The sequence below is a fragment of the Numida meleagris genome, chromosome 32, assembly GCF_002078875.1.
Source record: "Numida meleagris isolate 19003 breed g44 Domestic line chromosome 32, NumMel1.0, whole genome shotgun sequence".
NCBI lineage: Eukaryota > Metazoa > Chordata > Aves > Galliformes > Numididae > Numida > Numida meleagris.
This window is the reverse complement of record NC_034437.1, coordinates 223,827-236,565: the sequence shown is the minus strand read 5'-3', so window position 1 is coordinate 236,565 and position 12,739 is coordinate 223,827. Positions and strand designations below refer to the sequence as shown.

Sequence of the window (12,739 nt, the reverse complement as noted above, 5' to 3'; positions counted from 1 at the left end):
GGGCCGCCAGGGGGCGCTCCGAGGAGGGCGGGCCGCCAGGGGGCGCCGTGAAGCGCAGCGAAACGAGGCGGACCCCGTCACGTGACGCTGCGCCGCTTGAGCTCAGCATGGCGGAGGTGGCGGCTGCGCCCGCGACCCGCAGCCCCCGGCGCTGAGCCGGAGCCGCGCCGAGCTCGGCGGCCGGGCCTGCCTTTATCCCCCTCCCTTTCTCTCCCCTCCCTTTTTCCCTACCCTTTGCCTTCTCCCGCCATGGCCGAGCCGGCGGCCGCGGGCATCTCCTCGCTGCCTCGCGAGGTCCGCGAGCAGCTGGCCGAGCTGGAGCTGGAGCTCTCGGAAGGTGAGGAGCGCCGGGAGCCCGCTCCGCCCCGCCCGCCCTGCCCTGCCCCCGGGGCTCCGAGCCGGCCGCTGCAGCCCGTCCTCGGGGCTGGGGGGGGCTCTGTGTGGGCAAATTGAGGAGGGGGCGCGAGTGGGGCTGGATGTGGGGCTGCGCGAGAGGAGGCCCGGGCCCTGAAGGGTCCTCTGCGTGTGAAGAGGGGGGGAGGAGGAGGACAAGGGGAGAAGGATCTCTGTGTGCGAGGAGAAGGGGTGGGGGGGTACCTATGTGCGTGAGGAAAAAAAGAGATGAGGGTCGTGTGTGTGTGCGTGAGGGGGGGGTCCCTTCGTGTGCGAGGAAAAAAGAGTGGGGGGGGGGTGGGTTTCTCCGTGTTATGAGGAGAAGGGGACCCCGTGTGTGGGGGGAACGGGGGCGGCCCCCGCGTGGATGGGCCGTGAGGGTCCGGGATCGGGCGGCTGTGCGGGGCTCGGTGCGTGAGGGGGGGGCTCGGCGGGGCGGGCTGCGCCGTGCGCCCGGCGGGGACGTGGGTGCTGCGCGGAGCCGGAGCTTTCCGGGCCGCTCTCCTTCCGCGCCCTCGATTCCCTGCCGTTTGGGGTATGGATGTGGGGTGGGTGGGGAGGGACTGACAGCGGTGCGGGGGCTCGGAGGGCCTTCGGGTCCATCCCAGCGTGCAGCCGGATGTTCTTTCAGTCTCTCGAGTTCTTTTCCGTAGCTGCGATCCGGGCGACGCGTTCACTTTTTGCTGAGAACAAAACCCAGCGAGTTCGTTTCCGGTTCTGCACGGCTGTGCCTTTGTTTCCTGGAGCTCCCAGCGCTGCTCTGAGCGCAGCTCCGTTGTGCTGCGGAGCTCCGGGTGCTCAGTGCCAGGTACCCCCGCTCCGTCGGCGCTGAGCTCGGTGCCATAGCAGTGCCTTGTCAGGAGGCACCGCACGGGTGCAATCATCTCCCCCCTCATTAACAAATTGGCGACAAACGAAGCTACAGTGTCATCTTTGCGCTGTCACTTTGTCCCAGAACGTGCAGCCCATAAAGGAGACTGTTTGCAGCTAGCAAAATTAGGAATTCCTTCACTGAGCTTCCCGTGTTGGCGTGCGGTGCTCGGTGTATTGCTGGATGTAAAGGCAGTGGTAGTGCTTTGTAGCACAAGTTGTAGTTGGGCTTAATGCTGCCTTAATGCTGCCTGTTGGCTCGTGTGTGTGTGTGTGTGTGTGTGTGTGTGTGTGTGTGTTGTTGCTCAACTTTTTCCAGATAAGATTTCTGCAAACATTTAACTAAAGCGATAACCCTCCGTGGTGTTTGGTTTTGGGTACTCCACAATAGCAAAGAATTGAAGAACATCCTCTTTGCTCGCTAGAAATACAGCGAGTCGTCGTTGGTGGGTTTTTGGAAGGATTTGCTGAATGTTTGTAAGCGTTTGCTTCTATTTTCTGAAAGTTGTTTCATGTGGTACGGAAGGGTTGCTTGAGTTTGAGCTGCTGATACGCCGTGCTGCGAGCTGTGCTTTTTAAGGTCGTTTCGGTAGAAGGGCTGGCTGTGACATCATGCTAATCTTCATAAAGCTTCTAACAGCTTAAACTTCCATGCTTTGGAGAGAAGTTTCCTGTGTTACGTAACTCTGTGAAGGCTAAATCCATTACCACTCCATGGATTTAATAGCCTGATTTTTTAACGTGCGTATTATGGGTTTCCTTGGGCCAGTCCCTTTTCCTATCAAAAAGCCTTGGGTTGTTGGTGTGTGGCTGTGGCCCTGAGATAACTGAGGGGACCTGGGAAGGAGCCGTGGGTCAGTGGGGTAACGCCATTGGAAAATACGGCCCGGTTTGAGACTTCAGCTTAAAGACTCGAAGGTGAATGTGTGCATTGTTAACTGGGTATAACTGTGGTTCTGTTGATAGTAAACAATATTGAATAGAAGCGTTTTTATTAAAAATGAGAACACTCGATCCTTCCCCCTCTGAACTGCAGCTTTATTGTCTCGGGTTGTCTCCCGTGTGCTCTGCGAATGTTCCTGCTGGGGTTTCTGAGTAAGCACCCCTCTTTGGGAGCGGGACAGGAGCTGTCCCTGCGGTGGACACACGTGTTCAGTGCTGCTGACACCGGAGCTGGGAGATGGCTCTGCCCCAAGGGGTGATCCCATTTGGGGAGCCCTGAGCAGGCAGCACAGAGGAGGGCTTCAGGGGCAGGTGGGCTGGGAGCGCAAGCAGCACAAACACTCTGGGCTTTGTGCGGTGCCATGTTCCCGCTCACCTTCACGGCTTGCAGAATTTATAACAGGATGGGGGAAAGAGTATTAAAATCTTATCTGACGTTATGCTTGTGGAAGGTGCTTTGTCAGCAAGGAGGATGCAAAGTGGAACGGAAGGATTGGTTTAACGTATGCTTGAAGTAGAAATCATGGTTTGCAATGATTTGCCGTGAGACTTTCTTCAGAAACAATCTGTATGGACGGAACAACGGCGCTGACTGCAACTGTGCCATCTCTGCACTGCTCCTTAGCTGTGCCCTGTGGTCAGCATGGAAGTATCAGCAGTCCCATTCCTGTAAGTGTTCCAGCGACGTAGTGGAACGTGTTTCAGGAAGCAGTAATTCTTTTTCCATTAACAGAAATTGCTTTCATTTATTTCTTTCAGTCTTTCGTTGCCTGTCCTTATTTGGCCTCAGTGACTGATTTGGGTTTAACTCATTTATTTCTAAATGACTTCAGATAAGAATTCAGTTGTCTTCTATAACGTGTTATATCCAAATCTGGAAGAGCACATTTTACAGAGAAATTCTTTACAGTAGGAATCAGTGTCACTGCCTCCGATGAGAATGATTAACTGTATATAAGCAGTGAATGAAGTCATGGGGCTATGTGGAACCTGGAACCTACTGATTACTCATGCTTTCCTTCTTTTCTTACTTCATTTTTTTTTCTTTCCCGTGCTTTTTTTTCATCTGTCAGTAACACCCACATTATGCATCAGTAATGATGGGAAGGGCTGGCTTTGTGTTTGCATCTGCTGCTGCTTGACGAGAAGAAGCGCCAGGGATACGAAGTTTAAAGAGGACTTAGCCAAACTGTTTGATAAGGCTCGAAGAAACGAACAGCTTCGCGTTTCTCTGAGTGCAGGAGCTCAGCTTGACAGCTTTGGGGCTGAGCCGCAGCTGTGTGTGGTGGTGACTGTGGCTGCTCCCTAACACCTTTGCTCTCAGAGCTGGGGAAATGCACGAAATCCTCCATGTCCAGTGTGAGGTGTCGGCCCAGGAGCAGCAGCGCTCAGCGTGGAGGTGTCTGAACGCTCTGGTGCTTTGGGGACAGTTTTCCAGCAGCTCTTCTTGCGTCAACCTCATCACAGCGTGTTAATAACGCTAAGAAACTCTGCTATTGCCAGACTCATGAGTTCTAATTAAACACGTTCCGTACGTTTGTTTTACACAGTGCTGTGCGTGCGGTGAGGTTTGTTCCCTAGGTGCGGTGTGGATGGCGGTGGCACTGGAGCTGCTGCCCTGGAATTAGGACAGCTGCCTCTGAGTGGGTTGAGCGCTCTCCTGAAGGGCCGATTCGGCTGCTGGCTTTTGTTTGACTGCGGTTTCTGTCTGCTTTTAACTAGCAAAGGGATGTGAGTGGAGTGAACTTCAGCTCGTGACATCTGTGAAAGTATGAGGTAAGGGGAGGGGGAAAACCCCGCCTAGTAATAACGAGGAATTCCTGTGATAGCAGTTCGGGCTCTGAGCATGATTTGCCCTTTCTGGGTTGTGTGACAGCGTTATCATATCACCACTCTTGCTTCATGTACAGAAGGAGGTGGTTTCTGTTGACTTTTCTGGTTAAACATCCATTTGGCTGTCTGGTTTGTGATTCGGTGTGGGTGTTTCTGTGAATGGCTTCGCGCACCTGTGTTTGTTCCTTTTCAAGCTGATTGTCTCTTAGTGGAGAAGCGAGGCAGAAGGAAGCTGTGCGTAAGGGCTTCCAGAAGCAGAAGGGATGGTGGCTGGTGTGGAAAACGTAGTATCAGCAGAACAGCTGAAACCCAGGACTGAAGGCCAGCCAAATAGGATAGAACCTTACTGGAAGAAAACATGTTGACTCGAGCAAGTGGGTCGAGTCTTTTATTTTGTTTGGCTTGAAGAATTCCTGAGGAATCCTGGTGTTTTTCTCCTCCCTCAAAAGTTGTGCTTTTCAGTTTTCATTCTTTGATTGCCCGGCACCCATCAAAGTAGGTGAGGATCTTTTTTATAGATGGAGTAGATGAATGACAGAATTTAAATAGATTAGGGAAGAACCAAATAAAGTAATTGACGAAGGAAGGTCTGCTTATGTGGAGTTTGCTGAATGAGCAGGGGTTTCACTTCAGTTTTCTCCCTGCTGTTCAGAGGGGAACTGTGACTTTAGCAGAGAAAAGGCTGAAGGGAGCTTGTGAACATCAGCAAGTCAGATCTGATTGTCTTGTAGCTGGCAGGACTCACGGGTGGTTTTTGTGCATTTATGCAGCATTGTACCCACAAGTCTTGCATTAGGCAAAACTGGTAATGGGAAAGCTTTTATGTTGCTTCTTTAATTTACCTGCCGGACTGACAGCGGATGGGTCCCAAATCTGCTGAGAAATCTGTGTATGGCTTTGACACAGCCTGTCAGTATGCAGCCAACAAAGGTGCAGTTCCAAGGCAGCGCTTTGAAATGCAGAAAAATCTTTTTGGAGCACGTCATGGAGAAGTGTTAACGCAAATTCGGAGGTGCTCATCCCTGCCTCATTTGGCTCTACCAAGATCCCAATAAGAGCCCTCATTTCTAATGGTATTGTATTTTCTTAAGCTTTACAACAGGGAAAGAAGTGGTGTGAGCGTGGTAGCCCGTGGATTCCTTGCAGTGTCAGTCACACAGGAAAAGGAAATACAGCTCAAGTCGTCATCAGCGCAGGAGCAGGGCAGCAAAACTGTCCCCAGCCCATCAAACAGGAGGTCCAGGAGAACATCACATTTATACCATGCAGATGGTCAGAGAGCAGTGCTGAGAGTGATGAATGGTTTGGAGAAAGTTAAACTCCAGTATTGTGACCGGGAGTAGGTTATACTGTGCAGGAAAAGTATTTGGAGCATCCAGGTCAGTATAACAAAGAACAACCAGGAGAGTTAAAGAATGTGCATCTGGTTGTGTTGTCGCTCTTATACTTAGGAAATGAGGAGCGGGTTCGGGGCTATTTTTAAAAGCTGCAGCTCTGACCCTTTGCCTTGAGGAGAGGAGGAAATTAGAGGCTTTGAAGGCACTCCTTCACCTCCTCCCTCTCTTCTCTGAAGCCTTGCTCGAGCTAGAACCAGTTTTCCTCAGCTGGGCGGAGGGGACATCTGGTAGCAATGATTCCTGTTTTGTCTTTACGCTGCTTACTCTTACTACTGGTGCTATTTGCAGTTTCATCTGGATACTTAGGCTCGAAGCATTGATCGGACCTGTTAGCCAGACGCATCTGCAGTAAAGCTCTCTCCGGTGTTTCTCGTGGTGTCCTAGATCTTCAGCTTTCTATTTTAAATTCTGTAGCATGAAGCATTAAGGGGTAGACGTGATGGATGGCAGTGTAACTGCGTGCAGCCAGGCTGCAGGACTGGCAGGTCTGCATCTGACTGGAAAGCACTTGGAGCTCCATAGAAAAGTGGGTGTGCAAAGGACCCCATGTGTTTCTAGTTCATTGGAACTGTGTCAGAAAGGGTGACGGGTTCCTTCCGGATTCCCTCTCTCTAATTAGTTTTTGTCATGAAGCTTTCCATTCATTGGATTTATCATGTTTATTCAGTGGCAAGTTTCAGAAGCCAAAGAGTGAACTAATGGTGAGACATCCCAGAGGCGCAAGCAGAAGCTGGATACTTTCCTGTTTTGATTTGCCTCAAATATAACGTCAAGATAATTTCTTAAAGTGGTTTTCTTGAAGCTGCTTGCCTCAAAGTTACAAAAGGCATTTCCTGAGCCTTAGTGGTCTGCTCAGCTCCTTTTGGGACCTTGCTGAGTAGTGGAACTGAAGTGTTCTTCTGTTAATGTTGGTTCAATCCAACATTTTTCTTAGACCATATGAGATCAGGGAAGAGTCGTCAGGCCGGGGTGTCTCATAGTATTAATTAGGATGGAAGATTCTTAAATTTGCACCGTGTGTGAGGGAAACAGTGATTTATAGCTAACGGGTGCTGTGCAGGCAGCCGCATTCCATCTGCTACACAAATTTCCCCATTACGTTTTGATGACAAGTCTTGGGAAGAGCCTCACACCTGTATTCCTCATTCTGAGTAACACTGGCCACTGCTGCTTTTTCACTCTTGCCTGGGTTATTTCTTTGGTGAAACTCCTGTTTCTATCAGCACGCACTTTGTTTCTTCAAACTTCAAAGCTGACCGTGTCTGGAGCACACCTTGGAGTACGCACACAGGTCGTGTTTGTACCAAAGACAGTCGACGTAAGAGTGCCTTGTGCTTTTGGCTCTAGTGAATGAACACCTTGTTTTATTTAGTGCAACTTCTGAAAGAAAAGAAAAAGCTTGCTTAAAGTTTTAGAACTTTTTTGCCAACATCAACTTTTTCTAATTCTTCTGGACTTGAGAAGTGCTGATGCAAACTCGGGTTTGTATGAATTCCATGGGGGTGGGAGCCCACGGAGCCTGCAGGGCATGCACTGATATATTTTGGGAACCTAGGATGTGAGTTACTGCCTCGGTGATCAGCAGCTGGGCCTCTCAGAACCGTTCCCCAGCAGTCAGGCAACCTGCTTCCAGCAGCTCCGTGTCCCTTGGGAGCAAAAGTAACCAAAAGAGCTGTATCCCAGCCTGATAAAATTAGGTCTTCTGTAATCTCTCAGGGCAGCCGAATGGCTTGCTGCCTTCAAAAACATATGTTTTAATGCAGGAGTAATGCATTCCGTTTCGGATGGCTGTAGCCGTGGGAGCTGGTTGACTTAGTGGATAAAGTGCTCCCATTTTGCCTCTGGGTTCGGGCCCGATGTCAAGCATCAGGTCTAAAGTGCAGCGGTGGAAAAGGATTGTTTGGGATGCTTTTCCTCTCCTTTGCTACTGCATACCTTAGTCGTAAAGGATTTTGAGAACAGAACCTTCCTGTTGTTGGAAATAAAGCGTGTATTGCAGGGAGGACTCAGCGACAACCTAGAAATACACACACTCATTCTGCATCAGGAGAACATACTTTGGAATAGCAAGGCTTTTGTTCCTCTATTGCAAGTTTATAATACGTTTCTCTCAGAGCAGCACAGGGGGAAAAACAGTGTTGGCTGTGTCTTGTCCCTGAGTCTCCTGGCAGCTCCTGCACAGAGGGAAGGCAGCGGTGCCATTGCAGCCACGCAGCTCTAATGCAGGCGCTGCTGTTCTGCTGGGAATTGATTGATGGCATCATACCCTGCTGTCTGGCTGCTGAATTTCATCGAAAAGCCAAGGATAAGGATTTTTCTGCTGTGAATTTTCCCTGTGATCAGTAGCTGTCGTTGCCAGGAGGATGGATGGCGCTGAGCAGATGGCAGCGAGCTGCGGTTCCAGGTTTCTGGGAAGGGTAGAGGCAGTGAGGACGCGTTGAGGAAAGTTTTCTGTTGCTGCTGTCTCACCTGTACCTTCAGTGCATCAGCTTTTCATTTAGAGTGCTGACTGATCTTTGAAATGAAGAACCTTTCCAATATGAGGCACCTTTTCTAGAAGTGCTGTAACCTCCTGGCTGAGAGCAGCGATGAATGCACATATGTCAGTGTGGGGTTCCTGATAAGAGTGCTTTCTTTGCCTCGTCGTCACGTCTCCATTATCACCTTCCCTGTAATTACCCACTGGGAGCTGTACGTGCTTCTGGAAGCAGCGATCACACAGGTATGCTGCCCAGCCAAAAGAAACCCCGGGGGAGGGGAAGAGGCCTTGAAGTTTTCTGGTCACTTTCTAGAAAGAGCAGTAAGCCAAGCTGGATGGTTGTAGAGGTCACTCTTCGCCTTTCTAAGGGAAGGTGAGATGTGTAGCTAACGGCTCTGTGCCGAGCTGCAGCAGCTGAGCTCCTGCCACCACGTGCATCGTCAATGGGAAGGAGCAGGAGCAGGAGCGTTCCTCCCAGGAGCTGGAAGTGACACGGCACATTCCAGGCAGTGCTTATTCACCATGTGCTGGAGAGAGAGCGGCGTCAGGTGATTGAACGGAGATAAGAGGGCCTGGATCCTCGGTGCTTCTGGAGGAGGAATAAACACACCTTCCCATCTGGTGTTTGTGCACCTGGAAGGAGAAGGGTGCTGCTGGGGGGTTTGCTTCAGCTGGCTCCCTCCTGTGTGTGCTGCGGGGTGCCCTCACCTCGCAGCCATGTCTCCTTACAGAACTTGTGGCAGCAGGATTGGATCCCACCTCATCGTGTTCCCTTTTTCTTCACCAGCAGCCCGTGCGTCTCAGCCATGTGCTTTGTGAAGCTGTGAGCTGCAGGGAGCAACTGATTAAGCTTTAAAGAATGTAAGTTTCCCTTTTTAAAAAGAGGAAGTCGAACCATTTACTTCATTCCATGTGCAGCGAAACATTGGTTGTGAACCAACTGTATGAATTATTTTTGGACGGTTTTTAAAACTTCTGGCAATCCCGAAGAAAACACCAAACAACAAGAGGCTGAAGCCTGCATTGTGTTGGCAAGAAGTAGATCTCAAAGCGCTCATGTCAGTGGTTTGGGTTCTTTTCAGTCTGAGACCTGTGTTTATTCTTAGGGCAGAAACTTCAAGTGATCCCTTGTGGATTAAAAGGGAAAAAAAAAAAAAAAAAAGTGAACAATTCTTATTGTAATTAGAATGAAAACCTCCGCACTTACACAATGTTGGATTGGAAGTTGCTCCAGTGAAAAGGGGGAAGTGTTGTTTTCGGTTTGCAGGCAGAAAGCTGGGATGCACAGAGCAGAGCTCAGCAGCAGAGCTGTGCATTGCATGGGGATCTTGGGCACTCAGCCTCAGCTCCGTGCAGCTGACGGCCTGCTCACTGGCCAGGGCAGAAGCTGGAAGCATGCGGCCTGCTAACTGCTAACTGGGTGTGTGTGCAGCATGCTGGGAGCCCACGTGCCCCTCTGCACACTCAGGTAATGTCAAGTTCTGCGCTGGCTGTAGTGGTGAGTTTGGGCTGAGCGCATTGGTACAAACTGTGTCTGTGGAACTGCCCATTCTCTGCGGTAAGTTCTGGAGTCCCTCTTGAAAATTTCTCGAATTAAAAAGATACGTATATATATCCTGTTTCATAGGAAAAGAAGTCATTTAGTGAGTCCTAAAGCAGGAGAATCGTGGATGAAGACAAAGCAAATGAGTCAGATATAAATAATCCTATTATGTCTTGGCTGCTGCCACACCTAGAAACCTTGAACAAACACTGCTGTTCTGCCTGGCCATTCCTGTGTTTGATACACTTTACTTGTTAAGTCCTGTTTTAAAATTGCACCATGTAGAAATGGCGTAAGGCTCCTCACCATGAGCGTTAAATAGTTAATAAAGTTGTTGTGGTCACTTTGAGCAGAGACACAGATGCCTGAGCACAGCGCATTTGCTGTCATCGTTCTCCCAAATTGGGAAAATGCAAAATCTCAGAGGTGCTGTTGCTGTGGAAGGCTCTCAGAGCAGTTCTTTTTTTGCTGTAGGCTAGAACAGCAAACAGGAAGATGTAATTCCCCTTTGGCTTTTGTGTATCCAAAGGTTATTCCTGGTGTAGAGCTTCAGTAAAGCACTTCTGGTTTATCTCATGGCAGCATGGGAGATGTAAAGAGAGGTGTCTGGATCTGGTAGAGTCATATTTGATGTATCGTGATTACTGTCATGTGTCTGCCTAGGTGATTATTTACTTAATAGCTTGTCTCCTTCCCGCTTCCGCAGTGGACAAATTGATTTTAAAGAAATCTGAATGAAAACATTTTTAAAAAAGGCAGAAGAAAGCCAAGCCCTTTCTGCTCAGCCCAAATTCTGATCCTGCTCTTGCAGCTCTTTCCAGGGCCCAAAGTCCTGTCTGCCAGTGGTGGCTGTCACCACTTCCAGGGCTTTTTAGGAGAGGTTAGGGTTGGGTTGTTGGTTCTTGTGCAGACATGTACTGTTCACTTGGCATTGTTCTTTCCTACTGACTGCTGTCCTCTGGCTTTGTATGGGGCTGTGGAACACGATCCTCCGGCCCAAGGGAGTTGTCAAGATCTGTCTTGTGCGGGCTTACCTGCAGTAATCTTTCTCAGTTTGTCAGCGCTGCACTGTGACAGCTCGTGATATTCAGCCCGTGTATTTCCCTGGAGTGAGAAGGTAATTTCTTGGGTTAAACTTGATGGAGAAAGCCATGTAGGAATAAAGGTTCGTGCCCTCTTCTCCTTTGACAAAGGTGATGCTTTTCTTTCCGTGTTCTGTGGCTGAAATGGATGCAGCAAAGCAATGGGGGGGGGGGGACAGCAAGTGAGGCAGAGGGTGGTGGTCAGAATGTGCTGAAGGAGCAGAAATCATGGAATTGTTGAATGGCAGTGGGCTGGGAGAGATCTCAGAGATCATCTATCTCCAACCCCTGGTCAACTTCCAACTAGGAATCTATGGAACTGCTTCAGACAATCCCTTCAAAAGAATGGAAGCAATCCAGTGCCACGCAAGACGCCATAGCTTGGACTTTTCTTTTAGGAAAATTCCTGTATTTGTGTTCTCTTCCTTAACGCCCCAGAACAGCTTCCCGTGAACAGTAGAATGGTGTGAAAGGGACACAGACGTCGCCTAGCACTGCAGGCACACTGCTCTTCCAGCAGGGACAGAACTATTTGGGCAGAAGGATAAAAGCAAAGACTTGGCGTGGGGAACTGGGGATGGAGCACGAAGTCTGCTGTTAGAAGTGAGTTGGGCTGCAGGTTATGGGAGGTCTGGCAGCAGTGCAGCTCGGGGTGTGCCTGCTGCTTTGTGCCGCTCTTACCATGTGGGTCCAGCCATGGGAGCTGGATGGGGAGCTGACAGCCTTAAAAAATGAGCAGTGTTCCTGCTGAAGGTTTGACATAGGAGAGGACAGCCCGCAGAACAGTCCAAGAAGAGAAGAATGAAAGGAACCAGTGAAGCAGAGAGATCTGGGCAACGTAAGGCTGCTTTTTCTGTGGTTCTGCTTTCGGGAATAGCTATTTCAGAATAGCTTACATTTTCTGTGGGTGAAGTGTGACTGGAAGTCTCCAGAAGTTATTGTCGCATTGGAGCGAGCTTGCAGTTGTTGGGTTGTTTCCATGTTTTGAAGGGATTGTTTGAAGCTGTTTCATGGAATCCCAGCTGAAAGGTAGATTTCTGCTCCTTCAGCACATTCTGCCCCAAGCCATTGCAGACAGCATCTCCCTTCTTAACTCACTAAACCAGTTGATGCTTGAGCTTTGAACATACCGTCTGCTGGTTAAGTGTTACATGCTGTTGGATACGTAAATGAAAAGGACTGTGCTGCTTGTTCCAGGGAGTTAGCTCATGGAGGGGAAAAGCTGACCTGGGTTTCCTGTGATACCCTTTACCTCTGATTGTGCGGGGTGTGAATTCAGAGCCTCTCTGCCTTATCTGTGGATGGAGGCATGTATGAAAAGGAAGAAGCTAGGCCAGGGTAGCTCGCCAATTCCTTCAAGCCTTTGTTAGAGACTAAAGGAAACCTGCGCCCATTTAGGCACTAGTACAGCCCCAGGGGCTTTCTTGGCCTCGTATGTAAAGAAGATGAAGGCAGCCACATGGAAATGATTGCACACTTTTGCATGTCAGTCTGCATTAGCTTTTTAGACCCTGCTTGTTGTTCGAGTGCTAGGATCTTGTGCTGAATTCTCAGAGTTTCCATCCAGTGGCTCTGTTGGTGCAGCACTTAACCCATCTGGTGAAACTGAACCGTGAGGAAAGGATCTTCTGAGCAAGAGCACTGGCACAACCAGTCTGCTATTGAGCTGCCCCGAGCCTGTCTGCGACTTCACCCTGGTCACAGGGAAGGAGATGTCTGCAGTGATCAGGGGCAGCTGTCTGCCTCTGATGGCTGCTTACTCCTGGTGATAAATTCCTACTTCGTGATTTGCTGCGTCCTTAAATTAAAAAAAAAAAGGGGGGGGGGGGGGGGAGATAAAAAACTGCACTCTCAAAATAAACTTCAGTTTTAAGCTGGTGAAACTAAGCAAATTAGAAATGATCACGCTTTGAAATCTGCACTGCTCTGCCGTTTCCTTTTCCTCTGCGTGGAAAGGAGGTTTTAGCGTCGTGTGTAGCTGATCTGCCAGTCACATCGCATCACTGCTGCGGTGCACTGCTGGAGCTGAGGCTGACTCCTGCAGGCTGCATTTCTGGGCTGACTTTCTCCCTTCTAAAGCTTTCAGCATGAAGTATTCAGTGGTGTCTGCGCACAGGACAGACAGTGCAGGCATCGTGCTGCAGGGTGCTGGAGTGAAGGTAGCACGCTGTGAGCACGTCCTCGGTCTGTGGTCGCTTCC

At 49.8% G+C, this 12,739-nt stretch overlaps 1 protein-coding gene across 3 annotated transcripts in view; it reads left to right on the top strand.

Annotated features, from left to right (window-relative positions):
• DIP2B (disco interacting protein 2 homolog B) overlaps positions 82-12,739 on the top strand; it is a 63,045-nt gene continuing 50,387 nt past the window's right edge. For all 3 annotated transcript variants that reach the window (XM_021379127.1, XM_021379125.1, XM_021379123.1), the window contains exon 1: positions 82-337. In XM_021379127.1, coding sequence (XP_021234802.1) covers positions 250-337 — 88 coding nt within the window. In that variant the 5' untranslated portion in view covers positions 82-249. The remainder of the gene's footprint in view (positions 338-12,739) is intronic.